This window comes from Oenanthe melanoleuca, chromosome 21, assembly GCF_029582105.1.
Source record: "Oenanthe melanoleuca isolate GR-GAL-2019-014 chromosome 21, OMel1.0, whole genome shotgun sequence".
Classification (NCBI taxonomy): Eukaryota; Metazoa; Chordata; class Aves; order Passeriformes; family Muscicapidae; genus Oenanthe; species Oenanthe melanoleuca.
Window position 1 is genome coordinate 6,848,405 of NC_079354.1, and position 25,669 is coordinate 6,874,073.

Consider the following 25,669-nt stretch of genomic DNA (forward strand, 5'->3'; position numbering starts at 1 on the left):
GGCTCCGGGGCTGCCGCTGCTCCCCGCGATGCGCGACCCCCGCCCGCGGCAGCGCCCCGGCCCCGGCCCCGCTCCATTCCCGGTCCTGCCCCGCTCCCTGCCCGGTTCTGCTCCGCTCCCGTCCCCAGCCCCGCTCCATTCCCGGTCCGGTCCCGCTCCATTCCCGGCCCCGGTCCCGCTCCCTGTCCCGGTTCTGCTCCGCTCCCGGCCCCAGCCCCATTCCATTGCTCCCTGCCGGACGCCGGCCCTGCTTCATCTCCCGGCCTCGCTCCGTTCCCGGCCCCTCTCCCGGTCCAGCCCCGCTCCATTCCCAGCCCCGTTCCCGGCCCCGCCCGCCGCCGGCGCTGCCCGGGCGGAGCGCCGCGCCCCGGGCCTTGCCGGGGATGGAGCGGGGCCGTGCCGGGGGCGGAGCGGGGCCGGGCCGGGGGCGGAGCGGGGCCGGGCCGGGCGCTATTTGGGCCATGTGATGCCGGCCCGGCCCCGCTGGGTGCGCCGGGAGCAGCGGGCGCGGGGCTCGGCCTGCCCGGGCACGGCACGGCACGGCTCGGCTCGGCTCGGGCCATGGTCCGGACGGCAGCCCGGGCACGGTAGGAGCGGGGCGGCTCCGCGGCCTCTCGGTGCCCGCGGGAGGGAGCGGCTGCTGCGCCGGGCAGGGCCGGCGGCGGGGCCGGGGCGAGGCCGAGCGCAGCCTGCGGCGACTCCCGGTGCCCGGGATGGGGATGGTGGGATATTGGGGTGATGGGGATATTGGGGTGATGGGGCTCCGCAGCCGCGCCGGGGATGCCGCGGCAGAGGCGGCTGCAGGCCCGGCTGCGGGGCCGAGCGATGCCCGGTGCGGATCGATGCGGCTCGGGGCTCTCGGTTCGGGTCCGTGGTTCCCGGGGATCCCTCCGGCTCTCGGTTCGGGTCCGTGGTTCCCGGGGATCCCTCCGGCTCTGTCCAGGTACGTGGTTACCGCCGTGGACTCCGCAGCGCACCTTACAAGGTCTGGCTGCCGTGTCTCTGTCCTTACTACATAAACCTCTGCCAATACAACGGGGACTTACATAATCCTCTATCTGGAGAGCCCAGGCTGTTGTTATAAGGTCAGCCTTGCTGCAGCCTCCTGCTGGACTGTGCCGTGTTTTGTCCTTATTCCCTGGCTGGAGTGAGCAGCCGGGGTGCCTGGTGGCTGCTGCTGGCCATGCCTGATTCAAAAACTGTGAACTGTCTGAGCCGTGCCTCAAGATAAGGAAGTTTACAAAACGATTGTAAAAATGGGAGTTGCTCTTGGAGAAAGATCACTTTTTTTTTTTTTTTTTTTTCCCATGATAGCAATGCAGGATGGCTCAATGAACCTTTTGTCCCAGGAGTAATCTGTGTCTTTCCCACCCCTGTAACATCTGATTTCTACAGCAGCTGCAGCCTTGCAAAGCTCAGTAAGTAGCACAGACAGACAGCTCAGGCTTGCTGGTGTAAGGAGCAAGCTGTGCAGAGCCTCCAGTGCCCTACAGTGAGAGTGGTCTGGCTGCAGGATGGGCAGAGAGGCTCTGAGGGTGTTTCAGTGGTGAGGGAATAAAGGAACAGCTGGGAATGCGATGGAGCCGTGCTGCTGTTTGCAAAGGGAATGGCAGTGCTGGGAAGCACCGAGGTGGAGGAGTATCTTCCCTGAGCTGCCCTGGTCCTGCCCAGCTCGCACTAGTGCTGCTGATGGATGCATAAAGCAGCAGTTGACTCCTCTCTCCCCTGTAAAGGCAGGGGTGAAGTGCAGCAGTGTGTTCCTCAGGGGATCCTGGCTTGCTGCAGTGCATCAGCAGCAGCCTCTGCAGCCTCTCTCTGCTCTGGAGCTTCCTGAAGTGCACTGTGATGATTGGAGCTTTGTTTGTAAACTCTTGCTGGATACTTCTGAGGCGTGGCTTGTGTTCCAGGAACACAGCTGATGCTGCTGTGTTTGTGGGCAGTCACTGCTGCTGGATGTGGGGATTGGCCTCTGCCTCTTGCTCTCCTGTATCTGGGTTGCTTTTTTTCCTGAACCTTATTTTCTTCCCTCAGAAAAAGTGAAAGCAGTCTGCAAGGTCTGCATCTCTTGTGAGGGCTAATTAAGAATTCATTAAGTTCCTGGAATTTAAAATCTGTAGCTAATGAGCCAGCGAGGACACTGTGCCAGGGTTTGTGACTGAGTGTAGATAGTGCTGACAGATTATATTCCAAGTCATAATGTAGTTTTTGAAGAACATAAGATGTGGAATGGAGTATGTTCTGTAGCTCTCTGGGGTTTGTGTCTTGGTTAGATTTTGTGGCTGATGTCTCTGCATTCATTGGAATTGGCACCTGATGGGCTGGCTCTGAGAGGCCAATGCAAGTGGTGGGTGTAATTTGGGGTTTTAGTATTCTTGTACTTCCTGAGCCTGGAGCCACCCAGGGCTTGTGTTGACAAGGGGTGAGGATTCCCTGGGGCTGGCAGGGAGGACCAGGGAGAGGATTTCAGCTGGGCTGAGCTTCTCATGTCCTGTGGCAGGAGTCTTGTGCAGCAGTGGAGGAACAGCTGACTGCACCTGCTGGAGCTCTGGGTTTCCCAAAGCTGGTGTCTGTGCCTGCCTGTGGAGCTGCTGCCCTGCTCCTCTGTGTTTCCAGGTGTATGATGGAGCTCATACCCTGCCAAGGCAGGGGTCAGACACCAGCTGCTTTCAGACAAAGCTGTGTGATGCCTGCAGAATAAAAGTGAGTAAGTGTCTGGTACCAGACTGCAGTCACTGGGTTCCTTTGCTGGTGGCCTTTGCAGAATGAGCTCATGTCAAGGTGTTGACTCACTTCCAGTGAGTGCACTGCTCTGGAAAACAAAGAAATCTTCCCTTGACTTAGTCCATGTGAGTAACTGCTACAGCTGCCTCTGTTTCCATTAATAATTGCTGGGACAAGAGTGCAATTGTCCTTAACAAAGATGGAATATGTGCTACAGGTAATGGCCAAATAGTCTCTGCTGAGTGTGAGAAAATACAGCTAAAAAATAATAGTTTCCAAGCACATGGTGGGGAAAATGTGCCACTGTTAGCTGTGTTTTCCCAGGGACTACTAAAACATCCATTCCCTTTTAACTCTGTGCTGCTCTGCCCTTAATGGTAATGCTTTGGAAACTCCTGGGATAAAGTAAATTGGTCTGTGGCATTGGTCAGAAAATTCTCTTGCAGACTAAGTGGTTTTTACAGCAAAAAGAAAAATCCTTATTCTGGGTGTTAATTGGCTACAGGAACTGCTTTTATCTGTAGCTCTGGGGTGGCATGAGCTGCCTGAACTCTGAGGTGTTTGAGGGAAGGAGATACAAAAGGAATTTCCGTGGTAAAATTGGTGTGGTGTGGGCTGGATGCTGTGTGGAGGTGCAGCACTGAAGGCAGAGCTCAGCACCATGAATAAAGTCCTGCTCTCCCTGAAATGGGGGGCAGCTGTCTGGGTGCTGCAGGCTGCCCTTGCAGAGCCCTTTCTTTGGAAGGAGGAGAGGGAGGGATGATGTCCCTGAGCTCTGGAGCACAGGGATGAGCAGATGGGAGTGCTGGTGCTGGCTGCTGGGGACAGCTCTTGTCACTCTGTCCTGGCCTTCAGAGCTTTAGGCCAGCTGGTGCTTGTGGCACCTGGCATGTCTGTGTGCCCCAGGGTGAGAGGTTTGGAGGGATGAGTGCAGGGCTGGTCCCTCCTCAGCTGCTGGTGTGTGGCCCTGCTGCCTTCCCAAAGGCAGGGAACAAAGTCAGTGCTTCAGAGTTAATGTCTGGTAAGTGCAGCTGGTGTGGATGCTAATACCAGGTTTTATTTCATGGGCTCTGCCATGTGCCTCATTCAGGCACTGGGGTGGAAAAGGTGGGAAATGTTTTCTACCTGTGCACAGTGCCACGGTGAGGAGCTGGGCTTTGGCAGGGCATTGATGTGCCAGTGCTCCATTCATGAGGAAGATCCTCATCATCCTCCCTTCTGGTTTTATGTGTTCTTCTGCAGCATTGAAGGGCAGTTTCAGAGTTTTTTGATCAGCATCTTTTTCTCATTTAACAGAGGAATAAGCACATATCTTCGTCTTAGCTTTCTTCCTTAGTGCTGGAGAATCTTGTCCACTGATATTTCCTTGTCTCAGTGCTCTGTGAGGGTTTTTTTTTATTCTAGAACATGGGAAGACAGACTTCCAACTGAAGCAGTGGTGCTGCTGTATAACGGTGAAACTTCCCCTGGGAGGAGAAAGTGGCACATTTCTTTGTCCTCTGACAAAGCTTTCTCTTTAAGGAGAATGCTTTTTACTTAAACAAAAAGCCTTGACCACCATCTGCCCTATACCAGAGTGAGAGGAACTGAGGCTCTGGGGCAGAAGGTGGTAATGTCCAATGGAGTTACCAAACATGGGCTTTTTCTTTTAGCCTGGAAGGGGAATTTGATGAAGCCTCTAAGTCAGAGCAGCTGTGTGGATGTTAGCTTCAAACTGCTTTCTTTGGAGAGCTGGTATGTTATCAAGTCAGGAATCTGTCCTGAGGAGATCCCAGATGGGGCCTTGACACCATAAATGTACAAAGGCACTCAGTTGCACAAAAACTGCAGAAACAACTTGGTTCTGAAGAACGTGAGCCACAGATGGTAAACAGCCAAGAAAAGCAAGCAAGGGGTAAGGCCAAGCTGTTCTCTACACAAGAAGGCTGCATTGGTCTCAGATGTTTAGAAATTCTTGGTTTAAACTTCTGCAAACTTCACTGTGGATAAATTCTGGTTTGAATGGCCTCTTGTAAATCAAAATCTACTTAATGCAGAGATGTGAAAAATGCCTGCACCCCAGCTATAGCATGTGGAGGTTTGTGGTAGGCACTGGAGTTTGCCAAAGCGTGGTTCTTTCCTTTATTCATTGCTGGCTGGTGCTTCAGCCCCAGCTCTGTGCTGCAGGAGAGCAGCATTGCTGCTCAGCCAGAAGAGAATAAAGGCTCTGGAGATGTTTGCACACAGTGTCTCTGCTGCTGAGCTCTGGGGACACTGGGTGTGAGGGTGGGTGGGCTTGTGCTCTGCATGGACAGGTCACCCAGTATCACTTGATCTTCAGCACCCTGTGCTGTTTTAAGGCTAAACCAGTCACTGGACAGTGAGGGAGAGGCTGCTCTGTTCCTCACTAATCCCAGGGCAGTCATGCATCTGGGACTGGGAGGTTCAAGAGGTGCCCATGTAAAGGAACACTCAAAACTGGTGAGAAATGAGCTGAACTGGGAGGGTTCGTGTCTGTGTCCCAGTTCCTGTAAACTCCAACAGCTGCAGAATAAACCTGCTGGCCCTTGTGCTGAGAAGAGCCTGTGGGATCCAGAAAGTACCTGGCTGGGTGCCTGTGGGCAGGGCTGGAGTGCTTGGGGTTTCTGTTCTGGGCTTGTGGGATGGGCACGAGTGTCTGTCACCCCTGTGCTGGGGCTCTGAGCACTGGCTCCCTGTCCTGGTGTCCCCACGGTGTCACTGCTCCCTGTCCTAGTGTCCCCCCAGTGTCACTGCTGTGATCACTTTCCTCTCTGTCCCTCAGCCTTCCTAAGTGCTGTGTTCCCCTCTTGCAGTGAGGATCAGATGGGCAGCAGAGTGGTTTCAGCCCAGTTCACAAGGATCAGAACTGAGCCTGGTTTCAGCCCAGTTCACAAGGATCAGAACTGAGCCTGGTTTCAGCCCCTGGTGCAGGTTCAGGCTCTTCCATCTCCCAGCCCCTGGCAGCCCAGCCCAGGCTCAGCCTGGGAGCAGAAGGGCAGCAGGGCTGCACACATGGCCCCAATTCCAGCAGGATATTGCTGTGAGGTTAGGAATGTGGCACTTGGCCTGCCAAGGTACAGCTGCAGTGCAGAAGTAAAAAAAGGGGCAGTGATCTGCTGTGAAGTGCCTGTGAGCTTGGGTGATGGTGAGAATCTGGGGAGTGGAGACAGACCAGCACCATAATGTGCTTTTGGGTTTGGCTGGAGGGTGAGATGGGGAGAAGAAAGGGCAAGCTGTGTATCTTATGTGTTTTAATATATCAGTGACTGAGGTCCATCCTGGGCATTGGATACTGCCATTTCTTGATAGCTGCCTTAGTTAATTGGCACTCAGGTGATCCACTCAAGAACCAGCAAGCTGTTAATAGTTGAATTTTTGTAGCTGTGTCAGGGAGCAGCTTTGGAAGGAATGGAGAGCTTTCCTGGGTGTTCACTCAGCTCATCTTCCCTGTGTCACTGGCATGTGTCAGTGTGACTGTCCTGGTGTCCCTGGCTGGCAGGGGGTGCACAGATGTGCACAGGGTGGCTGCAGATGTTCTGTTGAGGCTGTGCCCACACAGGTCCAGATCTGCACTCCTGGAGTGAGGAGCAATAACGTGAAATCTTTTGTCTGGGCAATGTGATGGAGCCTGGTGTGACACAGAACTGGCTTTGCAAGAGGCACAGCTCTGTGTGTCAGCACCTCCCCTGGGAGGGGACACCTGAGGACTTTACCTGGAAGGAGCAGTGCCACATCTGCAGGGAGGCTGGGATTGTGCTCTCCAGAGCTGTGCTATGCCACTCCAGCAGGGCAGAGACCTCCAGATGTTTGTCTGCAAGGATTTCAGTCTGAGTTACAAGTCTGCTGCTGGGCTGAGTTTCTCTTTTGGAGGGAGATCCATGCTGCTGGGTGTACCTGAATGCACACCTGGTGTAGGTATTTCTTCTTTAAGGACTTTCTGCTGTGTTTTCTGCAGAAAGGACTTTGGCTGTGGCTCAGAGGTGTTTCCATCTTTGCCCCTGGGTGTGGGGATGTGGTTCCTGGGGCATGCTGGTGTCCCTTCCAGGCAGAGCAGCTCAGCCTCCTGCTGTGGCATAGCCACCTGGCAGCACAGAATCCCTGGGTTCAGCAGAATTTCCACTGGCTGCACACTGGGATGTGGCAGCAGCCCCTGACCCAGCTGAGCTTTAGGCCAGAGGTGTGGCAAGACTTTTGGGATGCACCTAGGAACAGGCAAAATGAGGTACATGGCTTATCCTCTGCTCTACTGTGTTTGCTGGGATAAATATAATGGGAAAAATTGCAAGTTTTGGTCAGAAATCGGAATTGAATGGCTCTTGGAGCTTTAGAAGAGATTTCTTGGTGCACTGGGAGCAATGTGCTGTGTATTGGGAATGAAAGCAAATCCCCCTGTGTGTTTAAGATAGGGAGTGGGGTTTTAGCTTATGGTCATTCAGGTGAGAGGAAGGTGTTATGACCAGCACTTCTCAGAGGCATGTGCTCTTATGTTATTTGGATTAGGCTGTCTTCAAACTTGGCAAAAACACCAACCAACCTTCAGTCTAGACTGGTTCTGAAAGAATCCTTGGCCTCATGGCAATCTCCATTTCAAGGTGCAGGACAGCCCTGCAGAAGGCAGGGATGGTATTGGCATAAATAGAATCTCCTCCTCAACAGGAGGATGTTCAATGTGCTCTTAAACCTTGTTTTGGCACACCTAAGGGGACACAGTGAGCCTGTCACAGAAATGGTGTCTGAGCCAGGCTCGTGGTGCCAGGGAGGTGGCAAGTGGCAGTCCTGGGGCCCAGGTGGCCCAGCAGGTGGCAGGGTGGCAGCAGGGACAAGGTGGCTTTGCAGGTCCCTCCCTGGAGCCCTGTCTTGCCTGCAACTCTGACAGCAGAGTCCAGTTTTCTGTGCTTAGATGAATTTCTCCAGGTGAGCAGCTCCACAGCCAGGTTTGTCCAGTCTGGGCTGGGATCTCCAAGGGCTTGGTGAGATAAGCAGGGGGGTTCAGTTTATGCTTTCACTGAATGAAAGTGCAATGAGCTGAGTGCAGGAATCAAACCCCAAGATGAGTTTAGCCTGGTGTGAGGTTTTAGTGGAGGCAAAGACTGCTGGATGTGGTGGCTGTTTGATGTTCCAGCAGTTTACATCTCTCCCATGTTTGGGAGGCTGTGGTGCACTGGAGGGTGGCTGCCAGTGGCTTTTTCATTGCTTTCAAACTGGTGTTTGCACACAGCAGGTCTTGGCCAGGCCATCCAACCTCATTGAAAGGAGGAATAAGAACTTCAGCAGCAGCCAAGAAACAGCTGAACATGTTTTGAGGCTGAGCAGCCTCAGACAAGACAGCAGCCTGCACACTGGAGGCAGCAGCCAGCATAACTGGCTTATCTCTTCCATTCTTCATCTCTAAACTCTAAAAAAGCAAGGCAGCTTCTCTTCTCTGCTTGCTCCTGAGTATATTGAGTGCATCTTGCTGAAGAACAGATCTTTTGAGTGTTTCTACAAGGCTTCTTCATCTCTGTTTCTTAACTTCTATTAATCAGCTTCAAGCCTGGTTTTCTGACTGGAAACTTTCCATTGATGTCATGGGAGCTTTCTGTGGCCCACATCAAATAGCTGGGTTCACCAGGAATTAAGTGACTCTACAAATGTTTATGTTAAACACTTATTTGGAAGGCATGTTGACTTCTGAGGGCCTGTGGTGGCTGTGGTATGCAGGGAGGATAGGTTGGCTGTACAGCTTTGTCCTGCCTTTGAGCTCTGGAAGTGCTAGCAGCTGCTCAGTGCTGAGATAAGGGCTCAGGAGTGTCCATCCCTGACCACTGCACTGCCTCCTGTCTCACACTGACAGCTTTTCCAGTGGAAAGGACCCAGATGGCAAAGGCTGGATAGTCCCAGCAGAGCTGCTGGCATAATTACAGGTGTGGAATTTTCTTGTTTCAGAGGGGGAAGCCACAGTTTAGTCTGCTGAGGAGAAGGAAGGACATGCATGTTCTTCAGGCCCTGCTTACTCAGCCTTCTGTGGTGGTGTCAGAGCATTTGGAAGGTGGAAAGGGGAGGGATGAAAACCCCCTCAGCATTCCCTGTCACCACCAAACAGAGCTCAGAGCTGAGCAGGGGCTGATTCCTTCCTCCCCTGCAGGAGATTGTGCCTGGAGCTGCAGCTGAGTCCTGGCACTGGAGCTGCTCAGGAAGCCACTTCAAATACCACTTGATTTACAGAGCTCAAGCTTGTGGAGCTGTTGCTTAGGAGTGAATTTCTGTGTGTCCCAGTAAGGCTGAGGGGCAATGCTGCAGTGCATGTCTTGGTCAATTTTTTTGGCAAAAATGTTTGTTCTGTATTACCACAACTGCTATTTCCAGGAAGAAGTTGCTCTGGGATATCTGGCCACCCAGTGCAGATGTCCTGTGAAAGCAGCACGTGCATTCCTGCAGCCACAGTCTGTGAAATGTGTTTTTATCTCTTCATTTTGCTGTGCTCTGCACTTTCAAATATGATTTGTCTTGAGCTTTTACAGAGATAGAACTTTAGGCAGGCAAGCTAGAAAGGTTTCTTAAAACTGCTTTGTGAAGCCTTTTGGTGGATGATTTAAAGTTTTTGGGTCACCTGCCTATCTCAAAGCACCCCAGCCATTTCCAGGGAGCCTTTCAGGTGGTGGTGAGAGCAGAACTTGCTCCACGCTGGGGCTGCACTCACTGCCAGCTCCAGTCAGATGTGCAGTGTCTCCTCCTAATTATGGGATGTCCCAGCTCAATTATAGCTAAACACACAGTCCAACCATGTCATTAAACTTTTTTGGCTAATGACAAGTCAGAAATGCAGCGTGCTGTGCTTTGGGAGCTGAGTGTGTCCCAGTACAGCTGGCAGTGTGAGCTGTCTCTTGTGCAATCTGTCTGCCAGGAATATCTCCTGCTTCAGCATTTGGGAGCTGCTGGGTGATCCCTCCTTGCCTGCTGAGTGTTCCTGGACATGGGGGCTCTCCTGGCTGAGCTGCTGCTGGGGTGCTCTGCTGGGTGCTGACAAACTGGGCACTGCTCTGCTCCATCCAGCTCCTCCCTTGGGTTTTTGCTCCTGTGGGCAGTGTTGCAGTTGCACAGCCTCTGGCACTGGGAGGGGAGCAGCACATCTTCCTAGAGGGCTGGGCAGGCAGGGTGCCCTGTGCTGGCTGCTTGGTGGTTCCAGACACTTTAAAGGTCCCAGGGAGCAGCTTTCCACACTCCTGCTCCTCAGTGGAGGGCTGAGGATCTGTGCTCCCCTTCTTGCAGGGCAGGGATGCTCCTGGAGGCTGTGCAGAGCCCAGGCTGGGGCAGGGGAAATGTCAGGGCTGCTCCTGTTCTGCTGCCTCAGTGCAAACCATCCCTGCCCAGGCACTCTGGAGATGTCCTGTCCTGTCCTGCCATGGTGTGGCTGGTTCTTTTCTGACCTCCAGGAAACTCTGCAGAGCTGGGGGAGGGAGGAAGGAGCTGGAAACTGAAGCAAGGACATTGTGGGTTTGAGTGAGCCAAGGTTTGGGGTGACCCTGGTAGAGCAAGCTTGGATTTGTCTGGGCTCTTCACCTCAACTGGCTGCTGCAGCAGCTGGAGAAGAGAAATTGCATCTTCTGGCTATGTTGTTGGATTTGGAAAGGGTTTTTCCACAGCTTTTGTTATGTTTAAGGGTGGTTGTTGTTCCCAGATTAAACTTGAATAGAAAACATGAGGCTGCTGCCAGCTTTCTGTCATGGACACCTTTTATCTTGCATTCATCTCTTCCAAGCAGATGCTGCTTTCATTTCTCCTCCTTTTTTTTTTTCCTACAAGACTAAAATTAACAGCCCTTTGATGCAGGGGAAGAAACTGTATTTCAAAGCAAAGTGCCTAGTTAACTTTGATAATAAAACTGCTGGTTTTATCTTGGAGTTAATTCCATGTTCCTTGGAAACAAATCTGAGAGTGGGAAGCACCTGAGCCCTGCTTGCTCTGAGTGAAGATGCAGATCCCTCCTTACCTGGGAGCATCAGGGGCTGGGTTTGGGGTGGGAGGTGGGGATGGGGCTGGGTTTGGGGTGGGATGTATGGATGGGGCTGGGTTTGGGGTGGGATGTATGGATGGGGCTGCACATGGGGAAGGAGGTGGCAGGCACTGGTGTCAGTGTGTGCCAGGTGTCAGCACAGTGTTTGTGCACAGGTTGTTGGTGCAGGCTGTTCTCCCTCCATCTGGAGCTGTCAGAGGTGCAGCAGAGCAGCAGGAAGGGCTGAGCAGAGCACAGCAGTGATGCTCTCTGTGTCCCTGAGCCAGGCTGAATTGTTCCTTCCTGCCTTGTGCTGAGCACGAGGTTCATGTGAGCATCCAGCTTGTGGCTGTCATCTTTTCCATTTGAAAAGAGGAGCCCTGTTACTGCAGTGCTTCCCAGGGGGAGGATGGACCTGCCTGTCCTCACAGGGAGGACAGCTGATGGATGAGGCTGAGCCACAGCCTTGCTCGTGGGCCAGGTGACTTTAGGGAATGGAGAATTCCTAAACTTAGGCTGTGGCCAGGGCATGGAGGAAGAGATGCTGTCATCATTCAGCACGTTGCAAGAGCTGTGAGATGCAGCACAGGCACATCTGTGTGCAGGTCATGGTCCAAAATCCCTTTCAGAGCAGGGGTCGGGAAATTCCTGCTGGAACTTGGAGACTCCCTGAGGGACACCATGGGAGTGTTTTTCCTGTGGAGGCACTGCAGAATCTGACAGGCTCTGGGGTTCTTGAGTAATCTGTCACAGCTGAGGTGAGCCCTGCTTTGGATGCACTGCAGGGTGTTGACTTCTGAAAACATCCCTTTGCTAAGTGAACAGAATGAAAAAAGTCACTTCCTCAGTGACTCAGCTGTCTCCTCGTGTGAGGTTTTTGTCTTCAGTGGTGACACCCTCAGACTCCACAGACCTCAGGGCAGGAAGGACCTGAATCTGTAGTTTAAAGTGTGAAAGATCCACTGGGGTCTTCCTACAGGAGGGTGCAGCCTCAGTCCTTTTTTTTCAACACTTGGGAAGCCCAGGATGAAGAGATCTGGGAAAATATTGTAGAGGAATGCTGAGTTTTTCCATGTGCCAAGGTAAGACAGTGAGACATGTGAACTGAACCCTGTTTGTGTTGCTTGGAGTAATTTGCTGTGTGGTATGAAGGCACTGACAGGGGTTGGATTCACTTGTTCAGGATTTATTTGACCTGAGGATTAACAGAAAATTTAACCTGAAACTGGCTGGTTAAGAAACTGGAATGACTTGATCAGGGAGGAAGGTGCATAACCCCAAGGATGAGCAGTTTTGTCCCCATGAAGCTTGCCAAGCTTTGGAGCAGGCTGCCCAGAGGTTGTACAGCCTCTGCTTTTGGGGGTTTGAGAGAAAACAAGATTTGAGTGCCAGGGAAGCAGCGATGGAGCAAAGCTTCAGTTGTGCAGCACGAGGCCCTGATTTTGCTGAATGTGCTGCTCTGGCTCTGAATCACAGCAGCATCAGCTCCTGGTGCTGCAGAATCTGCCTGGGGGGAGCAGACACTGCTGCAATGGACCAAGAGTGATTTGTTTCTAGTCCATGGCCTGGATTTCAAGGATGCTTTTTCTGTAGTGATGAGCAGTCCCAGACACTTGCACAACTTCCCCTGTGGCAGAGAAGTGTTTGGTGTAAATACATGTGCTGAAGCTTCAGACACAATAAATGTGTTTGAGGGTGACAGGCTGAGTAATCTGGGCTTGGCAGCAGCTCTGCTGTGGGGGTTTTTGCTTTACTGTTAGCAGTGCTTGTGACATCCCTACATGAAAAAAGGAAGAGACAGTAACTGAACAGCCTTAATATTAAAATATCTGCAGCTACAAGTACCTGAGAGGAGGAATCCTGCTTGGTCTGTGTCTCCTGACACAGGATATTGCAATCCTCAGCCCACTGTGGGCATTCTCAAGCCATCTGTTTGAGAAAGTCCCTTTGCTCTGCTGTCACCTGGGAAGGGGAATTCTGGCAGGTGACTGCTGAGAACATGGATTGCTTTTAATGCGGCTGCTGCTAGCAAGAAACCAGAGTGAATCATGAACTGTTTTTAGGGGGGAGCAGTGCCTTGTTATCAAAAACTGATGGGTTGGTGGTGGTGCTGCCCAATCTTGCAGTCATAGCCAAAAAAGTGCTTTTGATAAAGGAGTGGAAACTCCGGGTAGAAATAGAAACATCGAACTTTGTTCTTTTCACCCACTGCTCCCCTCATTATCAGACAAAACTAATGAATCCAGATACTTAAACAGAGAGGAGGGATGGACAATGAGCAGTGTAGGCTGCAAATTCAGTGGAGGAATAACAAAAAGCAGGGAGCTCTTGTGAAAGAGGGTGGCTGATTGTGAATTATGTGGGCTTCTTTAATGCAGATAGTTCTGGATGTAAACATTTAATGTTTAAAATTCATGGTGGCTTAATTGTGGAGGAAATGCCTCTCTAAATGCAGCTGTCAGTGGCTGCAGTGCTGGAGGGAAAGCCATGAGGCAAGCTTGGCAGTTTGGCCAGTGCTTGGTTATAAAACTGGGGGCTGTGTTTGCAATGTGCCAAGTGCAGGGCCCAGCATTGAAGGGTTGTGAGGCTGCTGCTGGAAGCAGGGCTTGTGTTCACATGCAAAGTCCCAACAGCAAAGGGAGACTCAGCTGAAGGTGGCTGGACAGGCACAAAGGAAGGTGAACCTCTGGCTGTGTGAACAGAGGTTACCTGTCACCTTTCTTCCTGCTGCTCATGTCATTTATGTAGCACTGGGTCTGCAAGCAGGTTACAGACACATCTAAAGAAATGGAGATTGAAAAGTCTGTGTGTTCAGAGTAAATTCCTGATGTACAACTAACATGCTGAAAAAAGAGCAAGTTGCTAAAGTCTTGTTAACATGTGTGAGCTGCAGTGCCAGTAAATGACTTGTGTTTCCAGCCAGAGGCTCCTTGGCTTGGCCTGCAGAGGCCACAGACTGTGAGTGAGTGTGGGAAGGAAATGCTCACATCAGGGTTGTGCTGCTGGGAGTGCACAGGTCTGGGCTCAGCAATGGTTAAACCTCCCTAATGCTGCTGCTGCTGTCCTCAGAACAGCCAGGACACAACTAAGGCAGGGTGGTTTTGGACAAGGGACACAAGAGCTGCTGGGGAGCCCTGACCTGGGTGGGCTGGCCATAGGAAGCTGGACCAGCAGTGCCTCATGCCAAGAACATAATTTCTGCAGGGAAATTACTGCAATCTGCTTAAAGAGTCTTGATTTGTGCCTGGGCTTTAACATGCACTTGGCATTCATAAGTTGCCTTATGCAGAGCTGGAAGGAGCCTAATGACCTTTGAAACATCCACCAGACTTCCTCTGTGAGGAACACCAGCCCGAGTTCACTTCTTTCATGTAAAGAAATCCCTTTTCTCTGCAACCAAAGTTGCTGTTTGTGACCTGCCTTCAATGGGAGAGAAGATCTCTGGCACAAATTTCTGGAACTCCTTCTGAGTTGCTTCCATCATTGCAAATATTTTGCAAAGTAAGCTTAAGCTCTCTCCTGTTGCTTAGAATCCTTTTCTGCCAGATTATGCAGCATTGTAGTTAGCAGGAACTGGCTGGGTCGGTGGACAGTGGAAATTTGCTTAAGTTGGTGTCTAGTAAGTGGCTTGGTGGTTATTGCTTCAGGCTTTCATTGACTCAGATGTGCTGCTGTGAGTAACCTCAGTGCTGTGTTTTGGGAGGGATGGGGTGGGAGGGGCAGGCTGCCTTCAGCATTGCAGAACCAGCCAGGAAACCTCAGCAGGAGCAGTTGGATGCTGCCAAGTGAGCAGTGGGAGGGAGCTGTGCTGTTTCTCATGTTTTGGGTGCTGGCAGTGAGTGCAATGACCTGCTGCCCTGGCAGGAGCCTTTCCAGCTGTGCCAGCTGTTCTGGGCCAGCAGAGCCCTTGGGGCTGCTCAGGGCATGGATGGGGCTTTTTGCTCAGCAGGACTGGAGTCACCCTCCAGTCCAGGCAGGCCAGCACTGCCCAGATGTTCTCCCTGCACATCTGGAGCACTGTGACTCTCAGGGGCCTCCTGCTCTGCTGGGCATTTTCCTCTCTGCTCTTTGCTGGGACAAGTGCCCCCTCTCTCAGCTCCTTATTGCCCAACCTCTCGTGATCTGTGGCTGCAGTTTCACTTTCTGCAGAGGCTCTGCCAGCAGCCAAACCTGCTGAGCCAAGCTTGCTGCTCCTCAGGAGGTGGGGCTGAGCAAGTTGCCCCTGTGGCAACCTCCTCCATGTGGGGCAAGGCAGCCAAACCCATTGCTATGCAGCCAGGGTTGCCTGCCCAGTCCTGATCCCTGCTGAGCTGCAGCACTCCCAGACTGGCTCTGACCATGCTGTTGGTGCATGGTCACAGGTGAGCTCCAGCAGCACAGGTGAGTTTGTCTTTCCCTGGGTTTGATCTGTGTTCAGTGGGTGGGGAGGGAGCTGGGGCCAGAAAGCTGCTGGTGTGATTGCACCAGTGCTGGCCCAGGTGTGCCAGCCCTGCCGTTGTCCCCAGGTGTGCCAGCTCACCTGTCCCAGGTTCTGCAGCAGGCACAAACACCCAGTGCAGCTCACCTGCTGTTCCTGATGCTCAGAATTGTCCCCAGGGGAAGTGGAGTGTCCTGTTCTTTGGGGCTGGGGTTTGGGTGCTCTTAGAGCCACCTGAGTCCTTCCCTCTTCCCCCCACCTGGGATGTGCTGCAGCATTGCTGATCCACCTTGGCTTTAGCTTGGTTACACAGAATATCTGTGTGAGGAATCTTTCTCAGCTCCAGCAGGGGAGGAGAGGAATCCCTGCTGTGGGAGTTCTGCAGAAGGGAAAGCATTTTGAAGGGGATCTGTGGGCTTTGACATGTTGGCTGTGCACATTTCTACCTGCCAGCAGCAGAATGGGAACTGTGTGGCTCCTCTGGTTATTGGCTTGCAGGATGAACATTCAGCCCAAGAAAATTAACCAAGTTTTCCTTGTGCTTTTCTATGAAATCATGGAAACATGAGCAAACCTCAGTGGGTTTTTTAGTCTCATTCACTGGTACTTTGTGGGATCCTTTAGTTCACCTTCTAAAGCTGTAAGCAAGTCAGTGACCATGTGCAGTGTATATATTATATATCTGCTTTTCTTCTGAGGTGTGTTCCAGGCTGGAAATCTCTAGGGCAGGGCTCTGATTCATTGTCTGCAGAGCACCCAGAGCCTGAGAGGTGTTCAAAGGTTTGGCCTCTTATCTGTAGAAGCACACCTAATGAATATGATGGGAAGGAGATAAAGCCACAGTAAACTGACTTGAAGAAATAAAGTAAACAAAGTAAATTCCTGGATCAGGAATCAAGGAGTTCAGGATCCTTCATGTTGTGTTGTTGTTGATGCTCTGTGAGTTCCTGGACACCAGCTCTGCTCTGCCACATGCAGTGTCTCACTTGCAGAGCTGTGTTCTCCCTGTCTAACAGCAGGATTTTGCTTTCTATTTAAATGTCTCTGCTGTCTCCTGCCTTGATCTGTTTGCTGCAAGCAGTTGTTCTGGAGCCTGGCATTTCCTTCTAGTGTGGCAAACTGACTGCTTGCTCTGAACACCTGAATGGAAGGGAGGTCTAATTCTAACTGAAAATAGCAGTGAACACTTTTCTCTGAGACACCCTTGGAGTTTGATACCCCAGTTTTTGAGCCCAGAAGGTGAACAATGGAACTGAAAATGGCATGGGAGCAGGAGTGACCATCAAGGGATGAGCTCATGTTGGTAAAGCAGAGCAGAGTTGCAGCAAGCCTGAGCTGTTGATAAGATAAATAAAAGCACTTTCAATGTTTACATTTGCACTTAAACCTGTAGCAGTTCAAAGGTTTTGAAGCAGCTAATTCCCCAGCACATCTTTTCGTTTATGGCTGGATGTGTTTCATATCAAGCTGCCCAGGGCATTAATCCATTAATTCACCAGGAGAAGCCTTTCTGTCTCTCCTGCTGCAGGAAAGTGCCTGTATTGTCTTGTGCTTTTCCTTTTAAGAAATGAGGGCATAATTGTGTTCCTGACTGCAGGGCCAGATGCCTCTCTTCAGCTCTAGCCCAGGCTGGTGCCAGGAGCAGCTGTGAGCAGGAATTACTGCAGGAGCCCTGTGGCACTTCAATCTTGGTGCTGGTACCCGACCTGCTCTCACCCTAACCAACCCCTTTGTTTCAATCTTATATCTTTTTTCACCCCTTTCTTTTTATTCTGGCCATTGTCTTTTATCTGCTAGCAGCCTGCCTGGGCAGGAGTCCTGAGCAGTGTAAGTGATGAGTGTGCTTGTGTTGGGAATTCTGCTGGGGCAGAGCAGGCAGGGAGCCCCATGGCTCCAGGAGTCCCTGCTGTTCTCTCTGGGGTCATTCCCTCCTGCAGCAGCAGCCCCAGAGAAATGTGATGAACTTTGTGTTGGCAAAAGGCAAAAAGCCACACTGAACAAGGCATTGTTTTGCTAATGAAGAGCACAGTTGTATTCCCTCACTTCTCCTGAGTGTTTTGTGCTTCAGAGAGCTCTGCACAGTGCTGCTGCAGCCTGCTTTGTTTGGGTTCTTGTTTCCAATGCTGTTCTCACATGTACTGCACAGGAAATCTCTGCCTCTCCTCCCTCTGCCAATGTTTTGTTCCCTTATCCTAATCAGAATTCCAACAGCTGGATTTGCCTGGACTTCCACGTGTTTCTTGCCTGTCCCTTGTTGACAGCTTTTGTCCCTGTGCCCTGGTGCTCACCCTGCTGTTCACCTGGTGCTTTCTGCAGAGCACCACGGTTCTGTCTCAGCAGATAAAGCTGATGGGCTTTGTCCCAGCCTGAGCTCTCACTGGAGCTTTTTAAAAATGTCTGCTTTGGGTCAGCATTAATGTGCCTGTCCTGGGCAGCTCAGCTAATGTCTGTTCTGGCTCCTCCCTGGGATGCCTTGGTGGGAGATGCTGCTGCTCCTGGGGCTGGCAGAGCAGGGAGCTGTGCCTGGGAGTGATGGGCACAGTGGGTCCATGAGCAGCTAAAATCATCAGCTGTGAGAGGGTGATGCCCTGGCACCCAGTGCCTGCCCTCCCTCAGCTGCTTTTGCTGTCACTCCTTCTTTCCATCTGTTCTCCAGCTGGCTTACACAGCCCAGGATTTGTTTTGATGTTGTGGATGGTATTTATTTACCTTCCAGGATGTGTTTGGCATCTCAGCAGCTGATAACATGCTTGGGCCAATTTCAATGGCATCTTCTGGCTCAGTGCCCAACATCTGAATAGTTTGAAATGGCTGTACTGTAGCCTGTGCATTGGGATGGGGCTTTTAAAGAATGTCAGGCATTTTCCTCTCCATCCATGATTTTTAAAAAAGTGGGTAAGGAAAGAAGTGGTCTTGTCTCTTAGTTACTTAAGAATTGGGATTTAGCTCCCTGTTCCAATGGCAAACCTTGGACTGGCAGTAAAAACCTGTAGGGAAGTTGCTGAATTGATGCCTAACCCAGAACATTTGTGAGCCTTCCCTGTTCACCTTCTAGCTGAAGCCTTGCTGATGTCCAGTGATCTTATTTTTAAACCAGATCTGATTCATGCTCTGTTTTCTATGCCAGATGAGGTCCTTGGTTGTGAGTAAGTGTTGTGACTGCAGCTGGCAGGAGCGCTGCATGATTGCCTCACTTCAGGAAATGTTAAAATAACACTTTTTTTTCTTAGAAAGCTCATTTGCACCCCTCCCACTTCTGATTCTCCTAATAGCTGCCCCCAGTTTGGCAGCTGTGTGACAGAGGGTTGTTTGTGTTGCTGAGTGAGAGCAGAGACATTTCAGTGGATGCAGTGCTGGAGGAGAGGTGCACAGAGTGAGCAAGGATCCCTGGCCAAGCTGGCTTCAGCCTTTCAGAGGTTTCTCTGCAATCTGGAAGGAAAACTGCTAAACTGTGAGAAGGATCTTGCTCCTCCCCCTGGACTCTGTAACTGAAACTGGGGATTTTCTTTTCCTCTTGGAGAAGAGAAGCTGCTCACTTGAGACAAAGGCAGCAGGTTTATCCCTGACTGCAGGGGTTCAGAGGGGCCAGGAGCTGCTGGGATGAGTGTCCCCCAAGGCTGGACACAGCAGCTTTTGTCTGCTCTTCTGGACTTGCTGTCAGGCCTGCAAGGTACTCAGCACAGCTTTAGTTGAAGAGAAATATCTCCTCAGCCCTGCATCAATGGGCAGCTGATCTGTGCTGCTGGGAATGGGAGCACAGGGATCTGTGCACCCCTTGTGTCCTGGAAATGGGAGCACAGGGATCTGTGCACCCCTTGTGTGCTGGAAATGGGAGCACAGGGATCTGTGCACCCCTTCCTTGCTGGAAATGGAACTCACTGATGTGTGCAGCCCTTCCTTGTTGGAAAGGGAGCACAGGTTGCTGGGATAAGCATATGAATGCTGTGCCCTGTGAATGTGGCATACAAGGCTGGACGTGCTAATGTTTAACTGCTCTCTTGTTTTCCTTTCCATGCATTAGGCAATACTGAGTGGTGCACATCTTGACAGAGTCTCCTGGCAACCTTTCCTGCATGGCTGAGCGACAGCAGAGGCTGCCGGTGGATCGATGAGGCTGTGAGGAGGGAGCAGGGCGCACCATGGGTCAGAAGGTCACGGGTGGGATCAAGACCGTGGACATGAGGGACCCGGTGTACCGGCCCCTGAAGCAGGAGCTGCAGGGGCTGGACTACAGCAAGCCCACGCGGCTGGAGCTGCTGCTGGACATGCCGCCCGCGCCCTACGAGGTGCAGCTGCTGCACTCCTGGAACAACGAGGATCGCTCGCTCAACGTCTTCGTCAAGGAGGACGACCGGCTGCTGTTCCACCGGCACCCGGTGGCACAGAGCACCGACGCCATCCGCGGCAAGGTGGGCTACACGCGGGGGCTGCACGTCTGGCAGATCACCTGGGCCGCGCGCCAGCGAGGCACCCACGCCGTGGTGGGGGTGGCCACGGCCCAGGCCCCCCTGCACTCGGTGGGCTACACCACCCTCGTGGGCAACAACCACGAGTCCTGGGGCTGGGACCTGGGCCGCAACAGGCTCTACCACGACGGCAAGAACCAGCCCAGCAAAACCTACCCCGCCTTCCTGGAGCCCGACGAGACGTTCGTGGTGCCCGACTCCTTCCTGGTGGTGCTGGACATGGACGATGGCACGCTGAGCTTCGTGGTGGACGGGCAGTACATGGGCGTCGCCTTCCGGGGGCTCAAAGGCAAAAAGCTGTACCCGGTGGTGAGCGCCGTGTGGGGGCACTGCGAGATCCGGATGTGCTACCTGAACGGACTGGACCGTGAGTAGGGCTGGGGCTGCAGCACTGCCCTGCTGGGCCACCCTGGCAGGGCTTTCCTCTCCCTGAGAGGGTTTGTGCCAGCAGAGGGATTGCTGGGTGCAGCTCTGAGTCCTCCATGCAAATGCACAAAGTCTGAGTGCACACCTCTGCAGGGAGCAGGCAGGGCTTGAGGAGGGGCTTTGCTGGGAGAAGGTGGTGCCAGTTGTCCAGCAGGAGATGGGGAACCTTGTGCTGCTACCAGAGAGCAGCAGGAACATCCCTCTGACAGTTGCACTACTGGCACCGTAATCCTGGTGTCTCTTACAGAAAACAGTCTGAGACAATCCCCTTCCTTAAATGGATAATGAAGGGATGCTTAAAATCCCTTGCAGGCAAGAATAAGGGCAGATTTTCCCATGTAAGAAAATGGGAATGTTCTTCATCTTTCAGAAGAGCAGCTCCCTTCCCTGCCTCTCCTTTCTAGCAGGGGCTGGACCCTGTAGTCAGCCCAGCTTGCATGCCAGGCCCTTTACTAACAGGAATATCAATCTCTAGCTGAGCTTAGTAATAAATTTGGCTGTCCAAATGTGCTAAAGTCTGTTATCTCTCACAGTCAGAAGTTCCCATGGGGCCAGACTGTGACTCAGTCCTCTGGGTAGGGTGGAGGAGAGAGGTGAAGGAAGTGGATTAAAATCTGGATTTATGTTGCTAGTGAAATAAATTTGGCAGTATTGGTATGAAGAGTAGTTTCCCCTGCATTCCAGAACAGTGTCTGCCCAAGGGCTGTAGCACGTTGGGCTCTTCTGTTTGTGCTGGAGGTGTCCTAATGCTGACCCAGCACTGGTAAACCCTGAGTGCAGCAAAGCTGGCACCAGAAAATCTGAGTTGTCAGAGTGGCCAGGAGAGCCTTGCACAGGGGCAGGACCAAAATCTGCTATTGGGAAATACTCTTCAACTCTGCAAGAGCAAACAGAGAGCTCTTGGCAGGGCATTTTCTCACCCAAAGAAAGCCCAGCTCCTTCTGCCACAGCAGCTAAAGAATGCCAGCAGCTCCAGGAACCAGGCTTTGCTGGAGGGTCAAAGCCAAAGCCTGAGCTGCACTCGAGGCCAGCAGGTCTGTGGAATTGCTGGCACAGAGCTGCCCTCGGCAAGGCAAGGGCCACCTCCAGGGCTGGGTTTGGTTGGTGTGCTCTGAGCTGAGGAGTGAACTGTGGGCACCAGGCCAGCAGTGATGCTATTTTGGCACCAACAGAAAGAAGGTGTCTGGCTCTAACACTTGTGAGCCCTCAATGGCAGCACTGTCCAGTGCCTGTGCAGCTTGTGAATGGAAGGAGGTCAGATGTGAGTGTGCTTTCTCTCTTGGTCTCCTGTCAGGCTGGGTTATCAGTGCAGCTAGGTGAGGACAAACCTTAATCTCTGTGCAAGATCCTCTGCTTTTAAGGCCACTGAAGTGGAATTGAGTGTTTGTTCTGTGGATACCTAGAGGCTCTGGAGGTCAGGCCTCTGGGCAGTGTCTCTGAGCACAGCAGAACTGGGGCAGGCTTTGAATGCAGGGAGTTTGTGCCCCGGTGCTTTAAGAATAAACTGCACTGGGAAGTGCCAGGGGAGTGCTGCCAGTAATGGGCCCCTCTGGCAGTGTCACAGCCAGAGCTGAGCTGCAGTCTGCTGCAGGAACCTGTCCCTGGAGGGCCAGCAGGGGTCAGGAACAACTCCTGGGCTGGGTGAGGAGCCGGGCTGGGTGCAGCTGTGACACACAGCACGTGTGGAGAGGGGGGGGGCTTGGGAAGCTGTGGAACAGTTGGGTTAATTTGGCATGAAGCAGTGGGAGCTGGAGCTGTGGGCATCCACCAGAGCTGCTGAAAGCTGCAGCTCCTCAGCCAAGCTCATTCTGTGCCCGTGGTGCTGTTGGGTGTGTGCTCAGCACAGGCAGATTTCCAGTGGTGCAGGAGCCCCAAGGCAATAAAGGATATGCAGGATGATATTGCTCAGGCAATAAAGGATACCCAGCTGTTTGCTCTGGGATTTCTATCAGCCCTCAGGCTTGAGCAGTGTCAAGGTGAGCTTCGTCAGGCTCAGCAGAGGCTGTGAGGAGCTGATGTGAATCTTCCTGAGCTGTTTTAGCTCTGGCTTTGACCTCAGTCCCCTCTGTGTTGGGAGTGACTCCTCAGCAGCCAAGGGCCCCGTGTGCCATTCCTGAAAAACTTGTATTATCTTGTTCAGGGTTTTAAGTACAGGATGCAGAAAAAGATAGCCAAAGGCTTGTATCCTTGCTGGGTTTGTGACAGGAGGGGCTCCTCTAGAGGGGAGTGCCACAGTGGAACAGGAAGGTGCAGCTTTGACAGTTGGCTTTGTTTCCATGGGAGCTGAGCAGTGTAAATGAGGGGTTGATAGCTGGTGCCCCCTGAATGAGAGAAATCAGGAATTTCTGGGTACCCAGAGCACAGGGTGCTCTGGCTGCTGTAGTGCTTTATTTCAGTGACTCTTACAGAAGTTTCTGGGTACTGCAGTAAGAGGCACGAGCTAGAGGATGTGTTCTGACTGTTATGAATGGAATTGCAGAGGAGGAACTTCCAGGGTTGTTTCATTCACACATGAGTGGCTCAAAGCGCCTGCAGAGAGCTCGTGCTGTGCTGGTGTGTTTGGTGAGCTGGAGCTGCTGGTGGCTCAGGGCTCACTCCTGCTGCTCAGAGTGTGCTGGGGGTCAGGAGCAGCAGTGTAGTGTCCCTGTGTTGCTCTGGGCTGTGCTCATCTCTCTCTGTCTGTGTCTCTCCCCAGCTGAGCCCCTGCCCCTGATGGACCTGTGCCGGCGCGCTGTCAGGCTGGCCCTGGGCAAGGACAGGCTGGCTGAGATCCCCTCGCTGCCCCTGCCAGCCTCCCTCAAGAGTTACCTGCTCTACCAGTGACCCAGCAGCTGCAGGACCCAGCTGGAACCATGGATGGAGCTGCCCTGGGCTCTCCCTCTGCTACAGCTCCTGGCCAGAGCATCCTGCCCCTGCTGCAGCTCCAGGACCCTTCCTGGCCAGTCTCAGGCACTCCTTGTGTCACAGCCCAGTGCTCTGCTCCTCGGGGCTCCTGGGAAGTCCCTGCCCCAGCACACTTACAAAAGGAACATTTACAGAGGCTCTGTGCTTCCCTGCTCCTCCTGGGGAAAGGCTCTGCTGCTTCCTCTGGGTTTGAGGGGCTCAGGGAATGGTTTTTCTGTACCAGCTAAAGAGGAGAATGATAATAAAATAATAAGAAGAAGAACAGAAGAGTAAAAGTAAGAATAAAAGCCTAATTTGGGGAAAGAGGAGGCATTAGGAATAGAAATATTAAGACCAGGTCCTAAGAATGGAAAGGCTCAGGATGGCCAGCAGAGTTGGAAGGAGTCTGGAATACCATAAAGAATTAACTGATGAGTTTTTCAAACCCAAAAAAATAACAAGTACAAGCCCAAGCCCTGAAACACCAAAACCAAGAGCCCTTCCAGCACCAGGACAGTTGTTAATTTGGAGGAGGTGGTTGTGTTGCTGGTGGCTGTGTCTGTGCTGGGGCTTCTCTTGTTTCTCCCCATTGCTTCTCCTGCTCCTCCTCTGCTCTGCCTCCTCCTGCTGGGTTTGGCTGGGCTGGTTTTGCTCCTTCCTGCCTGAGACCTGCAGCTTGTGCCTGGGATTCCTGGTGCTGTGGGACAGGGCAGGACCCAGGTGTGCAGCAGGGTGGGATCTTTGTCACTCAGCTGCAGGTGCTGTCCCCAAGCTCTGCCCTGTCCCTGCTGAGGCTTTAGGAAAAGGTTCCTGTAATGGCACTGCCAGGGAATTCTCCTTGGAGAAGCTGCTTCAGTCCATCCAAACCCAGCCACAAAGCAGCTCCATCTGCACTGAGCTGCAGCAGGAATGGTTCTCTGGGCTGGGCTGGAGCTTGTTCAGAGGAGAGGGCACAGTGTGGCTGCACTTGCAGGAGGGGATTCCTGCAGGGTGGGACTGGGGGGACTGAAGAGGCCAGGGGTGATCTCAGGCACAGCAAGAGGAAACTGAAACCTCTGCAGGGCTGGGAGCAGGAGAGAGCTGCAATAACCAGGACAAGCAATTCAGGCACAATCAGCACATCCCAAATAGATCCTCAGTAGCCAAGTAAAGAGGATGACACTCCTTTATCAGCAGGAGCTGCTCTCTTGACCTCTCCACAGGTTACTATGCTGCCTTTCTGGGGTTATTTTGCACATTTCTTTGTGTTTTTTTTCTTGAAAAATGTTTGTGTGATTGTTGGGTTTTTTGTTGGGTTTTTTTTGTTTGTTTGTTTGTTTTTTGTTTTTTGGTGGTTTTTTTGTTTTGTTTTGTGTTTTTTTTTTGTTTTTTTGTTTTTTTGGTTTTTTTTTTTTTTTTTTTTTTGTTTTGTTTTGTTTTGTTTTTTTTTGTTTTTTTTTGTTTTTTTTTTGTTTTTTTGTTTGTTTTTGTTTGTTTGTTTGTTTTTTTTTGTTTTTTTTTTTTTTTTTGTTTGTTTTTTGTTTTTTGTTTTTGTTTGTTTTTTTGCTTTTGAGTTATCCCTTCAGTTTTGTGTAGGTACAAGTGAGTTTAGTTGTTGAAAATGTTAATATATATATTTGTGGTTTATGTATAAGAACATGTTTTAAACAGCTGCTGTAGGGTACCTTTTTGAAAATAAACTACTTGCATAGTATATTTTTTAAAGCACAGAGTTGGTGCCAAGACTGGGTGGGGTGTGATGTGCCCCTTTTTTTATTCTAATATTATATGAGGTTTTTTTCACCGTAGAGGTTTGTACTAGTTTCTGTTGCAGGGTGGGACACAAAATTCAGTGTGTGGAGCCCTACTTGGTTGCCTTCAACTTGAACCAGTGTCTTCCAGAACTGCAGGGAAGGAGCTGTGTTCTCCCTACTTCCAGTGCTCTTTGTGCTCCCCCATTTCCATCTCTCCTCACTTCACCAGGACATTACTTTGTACAGTTTAAAATTCTTTCTATTTTATGACTGTAGATAATACTCAGTAACCTAATAAACTTTATTAAATATTACTTGGTGATGGGTTTTATTTGCATGGAATGCTCAGATTTCTTTGTACTCTGTTTCTACATGAGCAGTGATTATTCCCAAGAATTCTGCCCAGACAGGCAGAGCAAGGGCTCTCATGGCCTTATCTCTGCTTGGAAAAAAAAACAATTTAGAGCTGGCACCTGAAAGGTGAGGGGTGGTCACCTGAGTGTGTGGAGCTGGATGTGACCTGTGCTGGTCCAGCTGTGGGTTCCTGGTGGAATTTCGGGTTTGAGCTGTTTGGCACAGCACTGAGGCTCAGCCTCTCCCACTGTGCTGATGCTTCTGTCCCTGGTGATGGAGGCTCCAGGGCCTCCTCCTGTGCACACACCTCTGCCTTCCCTGCAGCCTCCAAGTTCAGTGAGGAACCCAGATCTTTTAATCTGCTCACTCCAGCCTGAGAGCTGCCTGCTAGGGCCAGTGGGAGGGAGGGCTCAAAAAAAGGCAAGGGGTTCTTGCCTCTTGTCTCCAGGCAGGACAAGATTTTTATTTTTAACTTTTGGGTGTCTCTTACATGTGGAAAAAAGCCCAAATTGCTATGATGAGGGTTTGTAGATCCTGAGCTCCAGCATCCAGCACACTCAGTAATGCCAGCTGTGGTTTGCTGCACAGGACTCCAGTGAATTCTGATTTTGTGCATCTTTCTGCCCAAGGCTGGAGGGTGCAGGAGGTGCAGAAAACTCAGGAATTTGTTCATGCTCAGCTCCAGACACCCAAACAG

At 51.8% G+C, this 25,669-nt stretch overlaps 1 protein-coding gene across 2 annotated transcripts; it reads left to right on the top strand.

The window, feature by feature from the left end:
* Positions 1–431: 431 nt before the first annotated feature.
* Positions 432–24,932, top strand: SPSB1 (splA/ryanodine receptor domain and SOCS box containing 1). 2 transcript variants are annotated; one of them, XM_056508303.1, is made up of 3 exons: positions 432–587; positions 19,132–19,943; positions 22,698–24,932. In XM_056508303.1, exons 2-3 carry the CDS (start codon positions 19,250–19,252, stop codon positions 22,823–22,825), a joined length of 822 nt encoding a protein of 273 aa, XP_056364278.1. In that variant the 5' UTR covers positions 432–587; positions 19,132–19,249; the 3' UTR covers positions 22,826–24,932. The 2 variants fall into 2 exon arrangements, with proteins under 2 accessions (XP_056364278.1, XP_056364280.1); XM_056508305.1 differs by lacking the exon at positions 432–587 and adding an exon at positions 14,625–15,073 and having other exon boundaries at positions 22,698–23,330.
* Positions 24,933–25,669: the final 737 nt, after the last annotated feature.